The sequence below is a fragment of the Pelodiscus sinensis genome, chromosome 13, assembly GCF_052426305.1.
Source record: "Pelodiscus sinensis isolate ZL-2025 chromosome 13, ASM5242630v1, whole genome shotgun sequence".
In the NCBI taxonomy this organism is placed as follows: domain Eukaryota; kingdom Metazoa; phylum Chordata; order Testudines; family Trionychidae; genus Pelodiscus; species Pelodiscus sinensis.
The window spans coordinates 14,599,787-14,617,623 of NC_143064.1; the positions used below are offsets into that span (position 1 = coordinate 14,599,787).

At 43.5% G+C, this 17,837-nt stretch overlaps 1 protein-coding gene across 9 annotated transcripts in view; it reads left to right on the forward strand.

The window, feature by feature from the left end:
• Positions 1-310: 310 nt before the first annotated feature.
• The window catches only part of MAP7D3 (MAP7 domain containing 3), a 75,451-nt gene continuing 57,924 nt past the window's right edge, over positions 311-17,837 (forward strand). For 6 of the 9 annotated variants that reach the window (XM_075941029.2, XM_075941033.2, XM_075941036.2 and 3 more), the window contains exon 1: positions 311-541. In XM_075941029.2, coding sequence (XP_075797144.1) covers positions 493-541 — 49 coding nt within the window. In that variant the 5' untranslated portion in view covers positions 311-492. The remainder of the gene's footprint in view (positions 542-17,837) is intronic. The other 3 variants (XM_075941031.2, XM_075941032.2, XM_089781823.1) reach the window with 2 other exon arrangements.

The window sequence follows — 17,837 nt, forward strand, 5'->3', positions numbered from 1 at the left end:
TGCCCGCGACACGGCGGAGGGGCGCGGGGCTCGCACGCGCTCTCGAACGGCTCCCCAAGTGCGCGATGCCCGCGGCCCGGCCCTCTGCGGGGGGAGAGCAGTGAGGGGGAGGGAAGGACTGAGAGGCTGGGGGCGGGGCAGACGGGCTCTGAGGCGGAGAGGCGGGAGCTGAGGGGCGCAGGCTCGGGGCTGAGGCGGGAAGGAGAGGCGGGGGGCGGGGCTGAGAAGCGCTGAGGCGGGAAGGGGGCGTGGCGGGAGCCGGGGGGGAAGGGGCTGACAGGGAGGCGGGAACTGGGGGGGAGGGGCCGAGCGAGGCGCTGAGGCGGGAAGGGGGCGGGGCCGAGGGGCGGACCTGGCTCCAGGCCGGGCGCTGTTTCCTTCCCTTGCGGCAGCGCTGCCGGGGGCGGGCGACCCGGAGCCTGCGCACTGCGCCTCCCGCTCTCCCGAGGCTCTCCCCGGCCGGCAGCGAGCGGCTCCTTCCCCAGGCTGAAGATGGCGGAGGGCGGTGGCTCCTCGCTGAAGGGGCTGCGGGAGCAGATGGGTGAGAGCTGGCGGGGGCGCCTCGCGGCCCGGGCCTCGGGCTGTCGCCGGGCCCGGGGAGGCGGAGCGGGGCGCAGGGCAGCCGGCGCCCCGGGAGGAGAGGAAGCCACCTCGGATGCTGGGGGGCCGAGATGCGAGCAGGCCAGGGTCGCGGCCCTCTGGGGGGGGGTCCTCCGCCAGCCCCTCCCGAGTGCAGAGATCCGGGACCGCGGTCCTAGCCCCCCCGCTGCGCCCTGGGATGAATGGGGGGCAGTGGGGAGACCGTGTCTGCCCCCTCTTCCGCTCACTGGCCTGCGCCTCCCATCCTGCCCCCCTTCTTTTGCCCCCCCCCGTAATTCTCTTCCGTTTCCCCCCCCTTTTGTTTGTGCCGCCCCCCACCCTGCCTCTGATCTCCCCCTTTCTCTGTGCTGCCTGTCTGGCCCTCTTCCTGCGGGGCTGCGTTGCAACGGGAAAGCGATTCTGGAAAAGAAATCTGTGGCTTCTGTGGAGTCTCTCACAGCTTTGAAATCCCAGGCCTTCCTACGTCAGGGTTTTAAGTTGAAAATATTTCTTGACTGGTATTTGAAACAGAAGTCTCTTCCCCCCCCCCCTCCAGTTCATAGATGCTGTATTAATACCAGGGTCTGACTTACATTAAAAAAAAATTATACTGTACTCTGCCTTATACCCACCCACTTGCCTTGATTTGCCTATAAAATTACTGCTCGCAATTTTCCTACACGACTTCAGCTGCTGATTTGAGATGTCTGCAGTACATACTCAGTAATGAAAGCCACTTGAGTAGTTCATTTTAAAATGAATTGTCTGCCTTTTGTGGCCCCTTGAAAGCCCAAACTGTTATAGCTCTTTAATGAGTCTTGTCTCAATTTTCTAGGTTTTTGCAGACATCTCATCACAGTTGTTACTGCAGCAGACACTGGGCGTTTCTTGCAAAGGATGAAGTGTCAGCCTGGAGTCTGAAATTTTGTTTCCCAATCGAACTCTTAACGATGCTTTTTTGGAATTAAGATACCACTAATAGGGTTAGAGATATTTAAATTTAGTTTTATTAGGGTTACCATATTTTAACTTTCAAAAAAGAGGACACTTCTGAGAGGGAGTATATTTATATCTGTATCTACCAACTCACATTGTATTAATGTGTTATATGGTATATAACAGGAGTGTTCTATTTTTTGGAAGTTCACATATGGTAACTTTATTGTTACAAATTGCTTTAGATTTTTTTTCTTCTTTTAGGGTTTGTGTACATTGGGGTCCTTGTTAATCCATTGTGTGCTCTGGGTAGAGTGAGTGTTATGCATGTGTGCACACAATAGATTTGGGGGTGGGTCAGTAACAGATTAAAAGATTTTGACTATTCCAGACTATGCATAATGAAGAGACTAGAGGAAAGAGATTTATGATCTCTGGTTTGTAGGCTTGATGCAAAAATTAGCTAACCTAGACATTGTACAAACCTACTTTGTTTAAAGTTATCAGTCTATATCTGTGACTGAGATTTCTTTATGTACCAATGCAATTACTGATGTAAGAGTTCTGGTGATTCTTACAAATCAGTCTTAAGGTTTTGAGTCTTCAGCTTAGATGTGGAACTCTTTCTTCCTTGTTTGATGAAAAAATCAGATATGGACTGTGTGTGGAGGGTTTTTTCTTCCCCTTTTTACTATTTTTAAGAATTTAGTGCTTATGAAAGATAATGATTTTCCAGAGGGCATCAGACTTCAGACCTATTTGAACTGACTAGAGAACACAAGTAGTAGCAGTGCAGTTTCATCAATATAACACAGGACTCTGGAGGTATAGGCTCTGGGGTGGGTCTGAAGATTAGGGGGTTGAGATACAGGTGAGTGTTCTGGGATTGAATGAAGCCATTTGACGAGCTGGAGGGGAATCAAGGTTGGGGCAGGGTATGGGATGCAGGCTCTGGGCAGTGCTTCCCTCAAGCAATTCCCTGAAGCAATGGCACATTTCTTCCTGGCTCCTACACAGAGGCACAGGCAGGTGGCTTTGCATACTTCCCAGTTTGCAGGCTCCAGCCCTGCAGCTCTCGTTGGCTGCATTTCCCAGCCAATGGGAGTTGCGGGGATGGTGCTTGGGCTGTGGGAACCGGATGGGGCACATGCTGCTGTTGCCGCTTCTGGGAAATGGGTAAAGCTACAGCAAAGCAGGGCAAGCCCCTGACCAAGGTCCCTCTTAATTTTTTTTTCCATCCATGTGCAAAAATACTTTTTTACATTCACTGAGGCATGTGCACCACCAATAGAAACACAGTGCAAGCTGTGGGCACTCTTCTAATTGGCTAGGCAGCATCTAAATCTCTCCTGGCAGACCGCACAAGCACTCAGGCTATGTCTGCAGTATGGGGGGTTTTCCGGAATACCAGAGGTATCCTCGAAAACTCCGCCACTTTCAGGGAACACATTTGCTCTTCTGCAAAAAAAAAAAAAAAAAGCAGAAGAGCAGATGTGCTCTTTTGTAAGTCCTGTTTTCCTCCTCTCATGAGAAGCAGATCTCTTCCGAAAGAGGAGGCTTTTCTGAAATTTGGCCCAGTGGAGTTGGGTCAAATTTCGGAAAAGCCTCTTCTGAAAAAAACTATTGGAAAAAGATACACAAATTGCAGGGTGTAATTTGCGTACCTTTTCCCCAATACATCAGTGTAGTGTAAACATAGCCTCAACTTACAAGCATCGCTGTCCCTGACCCCACTTCTCAGTAGGAACTCAAGAGCTGGATTAAAATGACTGACAGGCTGAATGCAGACTGTGGACTATAGTTTGCCTACCCCTGCTGAAGACTATCAAATCCATCCAGAGGCCACCAAAAACAAGATGGCATTCATTTATAGCCATCTTGGGTTCAATTCATGCAGGTTACTAGAAGGGAAATGTTTCTAGAGCCATCTAGCCAGGTCTTCTTTTCTAAAGGGAAGATTTTTATTTAAAGACAGTGATGCTAAAATGACAGGGCTTGAAAAAATTTCTTCTTTACTTTCCCCTTTATAAGTGAAAATGAGCAGAATATGAACTTTGAAATATATTGTACTTTGACTACAAAGATAACTAATGTAAATTAATGTAGTGCTGTTTCAGTTTTTGGGGTTTTTTAGCCTGCACAAGGACCCTTCCAATATGGCTTTTTCCAAGTGGCCAAAGAGTGATGTTGCTGAGGGTGAGTTTCAGAGCCTATGTCCAGGGCCTTATGAGAAGCACTAAAATTGACAGGAATCATGTCACTTCGGTTCTTCCGTTTGGCAAAATTGTGAGCCAGGGCTGACGAAAGGTCTTTGCCAGGCCTTGGGGAAGGGTGGGTGGGTGGGTGGAAGGGATAGGGGCTTGCAGCCTCCCCCAGCCAGCCTTTCAGTGCTGTCAGAGTTCTGGCAGTGTTTTAAAGGGCCTTTGGCTCTGGCCTCTACCATTGCTATAGTACAGGCAGTCCCCGGGTTACGTACAAGATAGGGACTGTAGGTTTGTTCTTAAGTTGAATCTGTATGTAAGTCGGAACTGGTGTCCAGATTCAGCCATTTGACCGCCAGTTCCGACTTACATACAGAATCAACTTAAGAACCCCAAGTGTCCCCAAGTCAGCTGCTGCTGAAACTGATCAGCGGCTGATTCCAGGAAGCCCAGGGCAGAGGCTTCCTGTAGTCAGCCACTGGTCAGTTTCAGCAGCAGCTGACTTGGGGATGCCTGGGGCAGAGCAGCTGGGGTGCTGCTGGGTTGGTCCAGTAGCGCCGCCGCTGGACCAACCCAGCAGCACCCAAGCTGCTCTGCCCCAGGCGTCCTGATTCAGCCACTGCTGAAACTGACCAGCAGTGGCTGAATCAGGACGCCTGGGGCAGAGCAGCTGGGGTGCTGCCGGGTTGGTCCAGTAGCGCCCAGAGCAGCGCTATGGGACGAACCGGCAGCGCCCCAGCTGCTGTACCACAGGCGTCCGGAGCAAAGCCGCGGAGCACGGGGGCAGCGGGACAGCCCAGACGCGCCGTGGCTGTCCTGCTGCCCTCGGGCTCCGCAGCTTTGCTCTGCTTTGCTCCCCATCCCCCTGGTCTGCAGACCAGGGGAATGGGGAGCAAAGCCCCGGAGCACGCGGGCAGCCCAGATGCGTCTGGGCTGCCCGCTGCCCGCGTGTTCCGCCGCTTTACTTCCTCTCCCTGGTCTGCTGGAGACCAGGGAGAGGTCCCCGTTCGTAACTCGGGGACTGCCTGTAATTGCAGTAGTGGCCCTGCACCCTTTTACATTGCCGGGCCCCCTGAGCAGCTGCCCTCTTCCCTGCCATACCCCTGGTCAGCATCCTGGCTGCAACCAAGTCAATCACAGAAACTCTTTGCAGATGAGGACTGAAAGGAGTCTAGGAGCAATAGAGTAATGAAGACCCTTGTGCTATATTCTGACTGTCAGTGCCACCATTTGTGAAGGAACAAAGAGAACATCAAGAGGCTTGTTGCTGGGATGGTAGTGACAAAGGGATGTAGCTTTCTGCCTTCCAATAGACAGAGGGTTGAGGTAGGTAGGAGAGGAGCTACAATCTTACCAGTTACCAAGGAATTGGGTCAAATATGCAGTGTGACCAGCATCTTGCCAAGAAACCAAAGACCCTTCTCTTTCCTAGTAGCTGAAATAGGGTCTGGGTTATTTTGCAGAACATTTACTCTGGCCCTTCTGGCTTCCTCTTCGATTCTTTCAGACTTTCATAGCAACCTCTGGAAGTGGGTTTAGTCTTCTGGCTGGTAGAAGTCTGAACATTGTTTCAGTCCCTGAAATTTGGCATCATGGAGCTCTGCTTTTATTATTTTTCAGTAGCTTCCTTATCACATTTACTAAGTTTAAAATAGAGGGGTTTTTTTTTCATTCCCATTCAGGCCTAGTATTCAGTCTGAGAGAAAGTGCTTTTTCTTCATGCATTACCTGTAATAGAGAGTTTACTCTGTGACAGTTTTGCGATTCAATTTTGTTCATTCTTTCATCTGTCCAATCTTTCCGCCTTCAGCCAAACAGCAGGAGAGCTGAATTTGGTCCTTCAACTAAAATTTAGATAATTCTGTGAATGATGCATGTTCAGGAAATGTATTCACATAGAACTGCAATATGATTTTTGTACTCATAAACAGCTACATATAAATGGCACCATCTAACTCCGTTGATCTGATTTCTGGGAATTTTCAAAGTTACAGCCTCTTACAGGAAGAGAAGGGGTTTACTCTATATTTTTAATTCTGTAAGCACTATTGAAATCAGATTTGAGGGAGGGTGTTCCTCTGTTGGTCATCTTAGACTCAAAAAATGCTTTATCTTGACTATGTTGTGATTTAATTGGCAACTGGCTTTTACATTTCAGGAACTTGGTTCCATTAACTTCTGCTTCACTGAGAGATGTCCCATCATAGTGTAAATCAGATCCTGGTCTGAATGGGTATTTTTTTTAAAAAAGACACAAACCCTACTTTTTTTCCCCCAAAGGTTTATATGCTCAAGATAAAAATTTTTGCAGATTAGAGTTTGATGCCTTCTTGCTTTGAATAAATTTTTGCATATATGTTGTGAGCATAGTTTCCTTCTCTTGGCTACTCAAGAGCTATATAATCAAAGCTTATATCTACTAAAAAAAATAGTATCTAAGGCATAAACTTGCCCCCATGTAGATTGCTAATAAAACAATGACTGAATAAAAATAGCATCTTAACTGATATGGTCCATTTGTGTGTTCAGTTCTCATCATGTTAGTGACTAGGGATGTAAATCTCATTTAACTAACCAGTTAAACATCGTTTTTTAACCACTATCTAATAAAAGGTAGGACATGGTTTGGGAGAGATCTGGCTCCAGTCTGGCTGCTTCCGGCCTCTTGGGGGGGCTTCTGCTGGCTCCCAGCCCAATGAGGGGACCCCAGCAAGGCTAATCCTTAACACCAGTTAACCGGTTACCCATTTACATCCCTATTAATGACACAAAAATAAGGTTTATTTTCCTACCTCCAATTACCAGTTCAGAAACAGCTCATTCTCCAACTGTGCTGGCTTCTTTTGCTTTTCATGCAGGGACAGAATTGCTAGCCAGGGTCCTGATCCTGCAAGTGGTTGTTCATGAATGGATCCTCCATAGAAGTCAGTGGAATTCTGCATGAGCGGAGAAGGGGGTACACCAGCGTAGAACAATTTACAGCCTTTGGGCATGTGTTCAAATTGCAAGGTCTAATTAGCTAGCTTCACTAAAGGGCATTAGTTACAACCTTTTGTAGCTCCACTTAACCAGTACGTTTTTGATACTACTGTAGATGGGTGAGAGAGAAGGCATCTCCTCTTGACATTCATCTGAGGCTTAATTTGCAATGTGGTTAGTTTTTAAAAAATGCTTTGAACAGATTTGCTCAGGAATGACTGAGACATAAATACTGAGCTTCACAATGTCATTTTTACGTACTCTTTTTTTCACAGTAGAATAGTACTTCAGAAGCATCTTGTATCTTACGATTTTTTCAGCTGGGTTTGAAGAATTTACTTGTGTGGAGGATGTCAGAGGTACTGGTGGATTCCGGTGCTCTGCTTAGCTGTCCAAGCTCTGGAGATGAAAAATGGAAGGATGATGGGATTTCTACCTGGGTTCTATCTCAGGCTCTGGTCTCTATTTTACAAATCAATCCCTGGCTATTAAGTGTTTGATAAGTTAATCTCCACACAGTCTGCTGCTGCTTGAAGAGAAGAGGATCTATTTCTCTCTTGTACTGTCCAGAGCCTTCTGGCTTCAGCAAAGCAGCCAGGAGCAATCTCCAAAACTTTCTCTGTGCCCCTCTCCCAGATCTCTAGCACAGCCCTCTGCCAGCCTCCTGCTGTTGTGAGGATCGCAAAGTAAAATAATCTTGGATATTCAAGGCTTCATTTTTTTTTCAACGGCCTTCTTCTGACTAACTTCTGTGCCTGTGTCTGCTCATGGAGCAATGATGGTCCAGAGATCAGAGCAGAAGCTTGAACTCAGGAGTTCAGTTGCTTGCTTTGTCACCAGACTTCTGGTGTGAACTTGGGTAAGTCACATAATATCTGAATGCCTTGGTTCCCTATCTTAAAATGAGAATTATAAAGGAAAGCTTAAATTCTGCAGAAATTTTCTGAGCCGGATCAAGAAAGTTTTCCTCTTTTTTGAGAATTCTGCCTGTAGTTACATAATACAAGGCTATGTCTACACTGGCGCGTTCTCACGCAAAAACTCTTTTGCGGAAGAGTTCTTCCAGAAGAGAGCGTCTACACTGGCATGTGCTTTTGCGCAAGAGCATCCATGCCAGTGTAGACGCTCTCTTGCACAAGAAAGCTCTGATGGCCATTTTAACCATAGGGCTTTCTTGAGCAAGAAATTCATGTTTCTTGTCTACACTGGCCTCTTGCGCAAGAACAGTTGCGCAAAAGGGCATATTCCTGATCAGGAGCATCAGAGTTCTGGCACAAGAAGCCCTGATTTCATACATTAGAATGTCAGTTTACTTGCGCAAGAACATGCGGCCAGAGTAAACAGGCAGCAGGTTTTTGCGCAAGAGCGGCTGCTTTTGCGCAAGATTGCTCCAGTGTAGACACAGCCCAAATGTATATACTGAGCAGTATGCTTATATAAAGTGCTGCAAGATAGTTTCCATTTCCGATGCATGTTCTCGCATCTTGTACCCTCTAAAAGTGACATAAAATGGAAAATATGGGATCAAGATTTGATCAATCTCCAATAAAAAGATAACTGCAATAGTCAACTCTGTTAGATTTATAGATCACTAGTCTTGCATGTCGTGGCAAAAGCACAGGACTGGAAATTATGACATGAGTGTCCTATTCTACACTCTGGTGATGTGACTCTAGATAAGTCACTTATCCTCTTTCTTAGTGCACTCATTTTTTAAATAAAAATTGTACTACTTAAAACAGAGAACAAATGTTCATGAATGGAATCTGAGAACTTGGATGATAGGTTCTAGGATATATATTGCATATGTATAGTAATATCCCTTTGCACTCAATATTAATGATATCCCTGATTGCTTAATTTTTTAAGTTTGTATTTGATTAATGAGAGAGGTATTTAAAACACACATGAAACAATTCCTGTTGGATAAAATACTGAGACTGCAGTTCAAGCATAGATTGTTCCATCTAAGATCAAAACTTATAAAGTAGGCCTTAATAATTGGGTCCAGAAACACTTTGAAAACTGAGTAAATTTTATCTATGAGGTTTTTTTTATAACTTAGCACATCTGTCACCATGGTATGTATTGATGACCAGCTTGTACCATTGATTGCAGTAGGAGCTGCCTGCAGACTTAGTTTGTCTAGTTAAATCTGTACCTTGCAGGCCATACTCTATCCACTTTTGTAAGAATATTAGTAGATTGCAGATTTGGAGACCTGTACTTCTGGGAGGTAGGAAAAACCCCAGCAACTTGCAAACTCTGCTCAGATTGCTGTACACCAGGGGTGGGGAACCTCAGGCCTGGCTTGCCTAGATCTAGCCCCTGAGGCCCAGGGACCTCCCCCCTCCCAAGCATTGGGAAGCACATGCTAGTTCTCCAGTCCACTGCAGGGCACACACAATATACTATGCTCTCCTCCTCCTTCCCCCCCCCCTCCCCCAGGCTCTGATGTGGGAAGGGAATTTGAGAAGTGTCTTTCTCCTTCTCAGATGGGCCATGCCATTGAGGGTTGAAGGTGTTTTTTTTGGGGGGGGGGGTTGTTTTGGCTTCTCACTTGTGTGCAGACCCCAACTGACTTTTTTCTGTGGGTCATTTGGCCCCTAACCCAAAAGAAGTTCTCCACACCTCCATAAGCCTATCAATTGCTTAATTGAATACCAATTTCAGAAATGCACAGGGTAGAATTTAGCACTGCCTACCCAGAGCTTAGATCACTTAACTATCTTTTAAATAGAATATATTTAGATAGCAAATAGAAAGCTTTTCCTCAGTTGTTCCAAATTATGAAAGGCCATTTATTTTGCCTGACTGAAAAATAGTTGCAATGTGTCTCTTGATATTGGTACTAGATGAAGCAGTAGTGGAGATCTTGTCCCATCTTGTCTAAACTATACATTCTTCTGGTGCTACTACTGGAAGAACTCTGTCTCTTTTGGAGTTAGGAATTATGGATCCAAAATAGCTTAGAGTAAATAAGACTTAAATTGGTTATGTGTTCCAGTGTTTTCATCTGCTTCTCATGCCTATCATTTTACTATCTAAAGACCTCATAACATTTGAGAGGCATTTCTGTTGCTGAGAATTTAAAAGCTGCTGCAGTTGTGTGGGGGAAACGCCATAGAAAGCTGTGTTGGATGCCATTTAAAATATATCTGATTTTATTCCAATTGGCAGATCTGTTGCAGGTACTACCTTTTACTACACAAAATCGTGGGAATTAACTGCCCATCTAAGTGTCATTTAAAGTTAGGAGGGGCAAATGGCAGTGAAGTACTGTTCATATCTTTCGAGCCAATAGTTGTATGCATTTCAAAAAGTCATATAAAGATTCATTGCCAGGTTGTTCTCCGTGTATCCTGGACTCTATGTTCACTTAATTAATGTTTTTATTGTAAACATTTAATTAGAATTTTTATAACCAATTATTGACAGTGTTTGCATAATATTCAGGTGGTTTCATAGTCACCTCATATCTATTATTTTTTTAACCTATTTGTCTGTATCAACAGTGTGTTATGCAGTAAGCTAATGATATCCACCTAAGTAAACTAGTCTCTATATTGAACATTGTCAGGGATTTGAGTCTGTGAAAAGCAGCACAAGATCTTGTTTTCCTTGTCATTGCCTAAAAAGAATTGTCCACATTTCCAAAAACATAAGATTAAATGTTTAAAAAGTCCCGGTTATGTTTTTATAGTACATTTCAACACCTGCCAATCTAAAATGTGAAGTAATAAAAATAAGTTTTTTATAATATAATGGCATGTTTTATTTGAGCTGTTCTTTATTAAGAGGACATTAATCAGGAAGTCTAAACATAAAGTAGATGCACGCATTTCAATTTCCCAGTTTACATCGGTTAATTGAATAGTCGAATAACCTCATGAATTCTTATCAGTTAATCGACTATTCTATAGTCCCCGGGGGCAGGGCTGGCAGCAGCACGGGGTACCAGGTGGGGGCTAATCTGTGAGGGGAGCCAGTTTAAAAACCAGCTCCTCTTACAGACCGGCTGCTTGTCACCCTGTGCTGCTGACTCTGATAAAGAGGCAGAAGTGTGGGGTGGCAGCAGCCCCTTATCTGGGAGTGCGGGGTCTGAGATCCCGGACCAAGCACAAACTGGAACTGAGCTGGGCTGCCTGCCCACCCGGCTCCTAATAAACTTTAAATGCAGAGCCACAGAAGAAGTGGGTCCTGGACCTGGCGTGAGCTAGAACTGAGCTGGGTTGCTGGCCAGCCTGCTAAAATATTTACTGGTTGGCAGGGGGAGGAAAATGTGTGTACTCTATAGCATTAACCTATATAAGCTTTTGCTTATCAGTTAATTGACTACACTATTACATCCCTAGTTGGTTAATACTTCAGACCAGATATCAGAGAGACTTTCTTAGTTTGTCTGAGCATAGGCTGCAGTTATCCCTAAAGAAATGAAAATCATAGTTATCACTTTGTGTATTTTTTTTTTTAGTTGAAAGCTGTAGTAATTTAGTTGGCATTGGAAATACTTGTAATAATGCCTTGGTTATCTACGATAACTGTCATTGTGGTATATATGTATGTGTGGTTTATTATATACATATACAGCCGCTCCCCAAGTTACAAACAAGTTATGGGCCAACACTTGGTCCGTAACTCGAAGTGTTCGTAACTCGGATCCCATAGAGTTGCATGGTGACCGCGCTGTTCATAAGCGCGGATTGCCGTTTGTAACTCGGATCCACATTTACGACTGCTTTTGTCGTAAGTGCGGATGGTCGTAAGTGGAGGTGGTCGTAACTCGGGGAGCAGCTATATTTATTTTTCACTTTAAAGAAAGTTAGTCCATGTGTATGGCATCTGTTTTTTGTTTAATTTAATTTTTCCACTATTCCTTGAGCTGTTAATATCCAAGAGGGATCTACAAAGAGGATGTTCTTTACAGTTTTCCACTATTAGTTCTTCCTAGAAGATCCCTATCTCCAGTTTACTGCTTTTTCCACCTTCCTTCCCTTCAGAGTTTGGAGGTAACTTTTAAAATATTTTTCTCCTAGTACTTTTTAACGTGGCTTTAATTTGAGTGTACCACCTTTTGCTATTGACATGAGATCTCCCTTCAGTTCAGGGGAATGGCATAGGTAATGCAATTACCTAGAGCTATGTTCTCTGTCTTAAGTGCTTCAGAGGCTCTGAAATTTAAAACTGTGCAAGCTACTGACTTATTTTGCACGGAATCAGACTCAAGAGCTGGACTCTTCAGAGATGTATATCTGTGGAGACTGGGAACTGAACAAGGAGATTCTTGCTACACTTGAAAGTTTATAGCTTTCACTTAGTTTTCTTAAGTTTGTTGGGGGGAGGGAGTGTTATGCCTGGACTTAAAATACAGATTATTGATCCCTGTCATGTTCTGACTATGCTAGGCATTGATCATTAATACTCTGACCAAACTGGCAAGCATCATCTTATTCTCCTTCAAATTCTTCCTTCTCACCATTTGCCATCAAAGGCAAGGTGAACTGAGACTTCAGGTTATTATGCAAAACATACTCTTTTCAGTATTTCCTTCTATTGTACTCTGCCTGTTAGTTGTCATTTTCCTGTTACCTTTTCATACATCCAGATTATAAATTTAAGGCAATAAGCCACAAATGTTTTTTTTTTTTCTGGTGTTGCAAGGGGAAAGTCTAAACTACTGTACTATGAAAAGGTAACCGGTAAGTACCGAGGATATGTTGATGCCTGACTGAACTTGAGCCTTTAGGTGCTGCATGCATGAAAATCAGTGTGGGCACCTGGCCACTTCAACATCTTGGAAGTACTGCTTTGTATAGCACCTTGTGCTCACTTGCTGAGAAGCAGAAATAACATGAACAAGTGGTATAATCACCTGATGAGGAAGGAGAAGGGAAAAAGGTTGAAAATGCATTAGCAGTAGTTTTCACTTATATCACATAATGAAGCCATTATTCTCTCTTTAAAGAGAGCTCAGATTTGACTTGAGTCACTTGTGATTTGCCGTGCCAGGCTCTGTTGTACAGATGGCTGCTTGTTTGATTTCTGATCTATTAAACAATAGCTAACATGCAAACAGGACAAATAGCATTTAGAAGAGGATACTCAGAACAAGAGAGGTGCTGAAGATAATGCTGTGGGGAAGAAAAGTGTAAATGGAAGGAAAAGTAGATATGAAAGGCAGAGCAAAAAGCTATCATGGGGTTAGTCTTCATGGAACTGTTGGCTTGGGTTATAACTTGAGTGTTTCCCCAGTCTTACTTAATGCTTTATTTAAATCTTGTGCTTGAGTTAAATTTTGCTTTAAACTGGAGTTAGCTCACTTTTCTGGGTGTAGGTTGAGTGCTGCTGACATTTGGGCTAGTAATGCAGTTGGGATTCAGGCTACTCTTTGCTGCTAATCCAATCACTGTGTGGCTCAGGTGGTGTTTTGCAGCATGACAGCTCTCACTTGCCTAACTCAAGGAGTTAATGAGTTAATGCTGCACTGAAGACAAGCTCATACTGTGAGATGTATGCAAAAGAAATAGTGTTGAAAAGAGAATAGGAATATAAGTGATGGGAGGGATCACTTGATAACTACATGTTCTGTTCATTCCCTTTGGCTACGTCTAGACTACAGGGTTTTTTTTTTTTTTTTTTAAAAATGGCCTTTTTAAAAAAAAACTTCACCTGCGTCTAGACTGCTGCTGCGTTCTTTCGAAATTAAATCGAAAGAACGTGGAGATTTTTTTGACAGTGGTAAACCTCATTTTACGAAAGAGAATGCCTTTTTTCGAAAGAGTGCATCCAAATTGCCTGAGTGCTCTTTCAAAAAAGTGGATCACTTTTTCAAAAAAAAAATTGTGGCTGCCTAGACGGTCTTTCGAAAGATTATTTTGAAAAAGATTCTTTCGAAATAGGCTTGTAGTCTAGATATACCCTCTGGGGTACCTGGCATTGGCCACTGTGAGAAGATAGGATATTAGGCTAGATGGACCTTTGATCTGACCCAGTATGGCTGTTCTTATGTTCTTAATAGAATTAGGATCCTGAAACATCTCTAAGTGTCGGTAATTTAATCTGAATGCATCCACAACACCCCCTCCTCCCCTATATTAAAAATAATTTCATGCTCAGAGTTAAGATTTTAAACCTATGCAATTAAACTTTCTTCCTCTTGCACTTGTTTTTATTTATATATTTTTACCTTTTTTATATTTAATACCCGATAAATGCTGGAGGTGAAGCAGGTTTTGGGGGTATAGAGGCTGACAGCTTGCAACCCCACATGTACTAAACTTGCAACCTCCTGAGGGGGTCATGCCCCCCCATTTTGAGAACCCCTATGTTAGACAATCATAGCACCATTGAGCAGGATGACTTTTTTGAATGTTGACACTGTTTGCAGAGACAAATCTTGATATACCAATCCTTGCCATTATCACCTCAGATTGTCTAGTTTATTGCACATGTCCCAGTGGGGGGAAAAGTGGCCCTTTTACATAGAGATTCCCCTACCATTCCACTTATACTTGGCAACCAGGTTTTGTTGAGACTGTTCAAAGCTGAATGAATGAAGTGGTGGCCACAGATCATGATTGTGAGGCACATTGGTGGAACAGTGTAAGGAAATTTGGGTGTACAGGTTGGACCTCCCTCATCCAGCACCCTTAGGACCTGATGGGTCCCGAACAACGGGATTTGCCAAACAAGGGAATGACTCGCCCAACATGGCTCGTGCTGCCCCCAGCTAGGACTACAGCTGGGCCCCACTGCCATGGCTCCCCAGGCTTGAACTCTGTGGCTGCTACAGCTTCTGGAGTAGCCCAAGCTCTGTAGCTGCCAGGGCTCTGCAGCTGCTACCAGAACTCCTTGCTGCACCCCCTCAACACGGGGCTCCTGGCTGAGTCACATCCCCTACCTCTCTCCTGCCCTGTGGCCTGACCTCCTTATACCGGGACTGAGTCCTGGTTAAGGGAGGTACAACCTGTATTAGAGAGCTTTACTCCCAGGCACTTCTACCAGCGCTAAGTTAAAATACACATTTCTAAAAATAAGTGACTACAAATTAAAATTTTAAAAATACTTTTGGAGTGTTGATGGTGTTTTGGAGTTGCTTGCTTGTTTAAGTCTAATGAAAACTTGTCGAGACTGTTTTTAAGAGGAATTTGTACTTGTGAGAAAAATTGTCTCTGGTTCCTTCATTATTAGGGAGTCTTGACCTCAAATGCCTTACATATGGGAGGGTGGGAGAGAAAGAGAAGAGGATAATCTTGGGTAGTAGTTTATAATGGCTAAAATATGTGTAGAATACTGTTGATAGGTGCCATCAAAAAAATTGTAGGATAATTTATGTAAAAGTTAAACAGTCACCTTTGTGTTATTAAAAATTACCATATAGGGAATACATTATTTAATTGGCTTTTTTATATACGAATAAAAGTTCTTATCCTGTCTTCTGTATGGCTTAGTCAAACTTTTAAAAATACATGCCAATATCTTATCCAAATTCAGCAACCTAAACGAGTCATCAGCCACTAAACGAATGTTAACTGACCAGAAGAAATCAGTCTAAAAGAGAATTCACAAACATACCTGACATCAGTAACTGCTTTTCCTCACGTTGCCTAGAAAAGCCCATGCAAATAAATTGGATAGGATCTTAAATGTACCCATTGGAAACGCATGAATGTGGGAATATGTGGTTACGCCACAAATATTCCTCTTTCAACATTAAAACAGCAATTCTGTCTTGTGGAGAGAGACAAAAATACCATCTTACGAGTTTTGACACGATTTATTTTAAAAATGCATATCTGTTTACAGAAGGTAGAGTTCATGACTGACACTTATGTAGTCCTATTTTTCCAGCTTTTCTCAAATGTTGATTTCAGCTTCATATAAGTTAAACGGAGTATAAGAATAGATCTTATGGAAAATACGTCTCATTAAAGATGCATCTTAAATGTTGTTTTGAAACCAAAGGCAACAGTTAATTTCATTTGCATTGTAAATCAACAAGTTATGTCCAAGTGCTAGAAGTACTGAAGTATTTGCTTATCTTTAACTCCATCCTCAAAATTGTATTTCAGTTGAAATTACAACTCATTTCATGCAAGCAGTGTTCTATTACAAAACTCAGGAGACTGTTTACAATCTATTTTAGAGTCTTGAGGTAAAAATCAGGAAGTCATAAGGATACTTAACCTATTTGTACTAGGGTTGAATCTGATCTGCAGCATTCATTTCCCTCCTGTATTAATTTGAAATCTCTTGATGTACCGCCTATAAATCATCACACCCTTTATGTGTCTCTGAGAGATGAGGATATATATCATCTCAGTATCATGCCTTCGAAACATCTAAGCCTTTTTTGGATCATTTTCACTGGTGCAGCAAGAGCTGCATATCTGCCTTTACTCAGATAAGTCTGCTGTAGCCAGTTACGTTATGCCTCTTTCTCGTTAGCCCTTGTGTGGCTAGAAATTGTTTTCTCTGTTCACTGCTTTGAGTTGGATTAATATTGTTGGCATGACTAATGCCGCAATGTATAAAATTAGTTTTGATTTTTAAATCTTTAGTGTATTTACTAAAACTGAAATGTACCCTGTTTTATGCTTTGCCAACTGGTCAGAGTATCATGTTGCAATATGTGATATTGCTGTTTATATGTAATAACCCTGGAAGATGTAATAGAATACATAGGTAGGATTTAAGAAGGCTTTTGTTTGGTGCTGTAGTGAGGTATTAATTCAAGACATGGCAGCAGCTGTTGGGGACAATTTAGAGTTGCTGAGTAAGTACTGTAATTAGTATTTATCCTGGATATCACATGGGATTACACATTTTGAGGTGAATGTTCCAGGGCGCAACCTTAGGGAGGATTATTACCATAACAAAATGAGTTGCCATGGAGAAATGTTCTTATTCCTTTACTTTGCATTCTGTTGTACTCAGTTAAAGGAAAGCCATTGACAATGCTGTTTCTTTCAGGAAATATATCAAATGTAATATTTCACCCTTAACTATAAACTTTAAATCCGTTAACTATGATAACTGTTGCTAGAAATGAGTCTAAATTTTAAACATATTGGTTTCGTGGTGGTAGTTCTTGAGATTGCCTCTTGGTTCCTAAAAGAATCCAAATGGCCGTCTTGCTCTGTGCTCATTACTTTGAGTAGGGGTTTCCATGGAGGGAAGATTGGGAGTATTATACATATTAAGGATGTAAGTGATGAGGACTTATCAGGTAGTAGAGATGCTACTTGACTAGTTGCGCTCTCTCCCCTTCTTGCTTCTGTATCCGAGGCAGCAAGGTGGGGAGCTAGCTTAAAAGCTGGTTTCCCCCACACACATACAGCACCGTCTCCATGAGGGCCAGGGGAGGCAGAGGCACAACAAAGGAAACTACGTGAGCCAGGACTGAGCAGTCGTGGCTCAGGCCGGGTCCGAGACGCTTCAGCTCTGCTTTTTAAATGTAGTAAGAACCTAGCACTATTTAACATCTCTAATACACATAACTCATAAAAAGGGTGCCTCCCTGTTAATTGTGTGCAGAGATATAGGGCTCGGTTGTTTTTTCTTCAGCCTCGAATATTTTTTGCCCTGCATTTGCTTTCCCATTTGCAGTTGCTTCATTCTACCAGGAAGAACCGGGTAATTAGTTTGTGTAAAATTACACCTAAGGATGTTAAATATTGGTTAATTGAATAGTTGATTAACCTCATGAATTCTTACTGGTTACTCCACTATTCTATAGTCCCTGGGGCTGGTGTGGGCAGCCAGTGCGCTCCGGCCCCACTCCCAAGGAGCCCCCTGCGGCCCCGTGCTGCTGCCTCTGTATCAGAGGCAGACACGTGGGGTGCCAGGCAAAAGCTGGTCTACAAGGTGAGCCAGTTTAAAAAACAGTTCCCCTCATGGACTGCCAGCCTATTGCCCCGTGCTAATACAGAGGCAGTGTGAGGTGGCAGGAGCCCCTGTCTGAGGGTGGAGGAGGCTGAGCTCCTGAGGCTGAGCCAGGCTGCAAGGGGCAGGGGATGCATGTAGTCTATCACATTAACCTATAAACTTTTGCTTATCGGTTAATCGGCTATACTATTGCATCCCTAGATGACAACACAGTAGAGGAAACACATGCAAAATGACGGGAATGGAAATCTGACC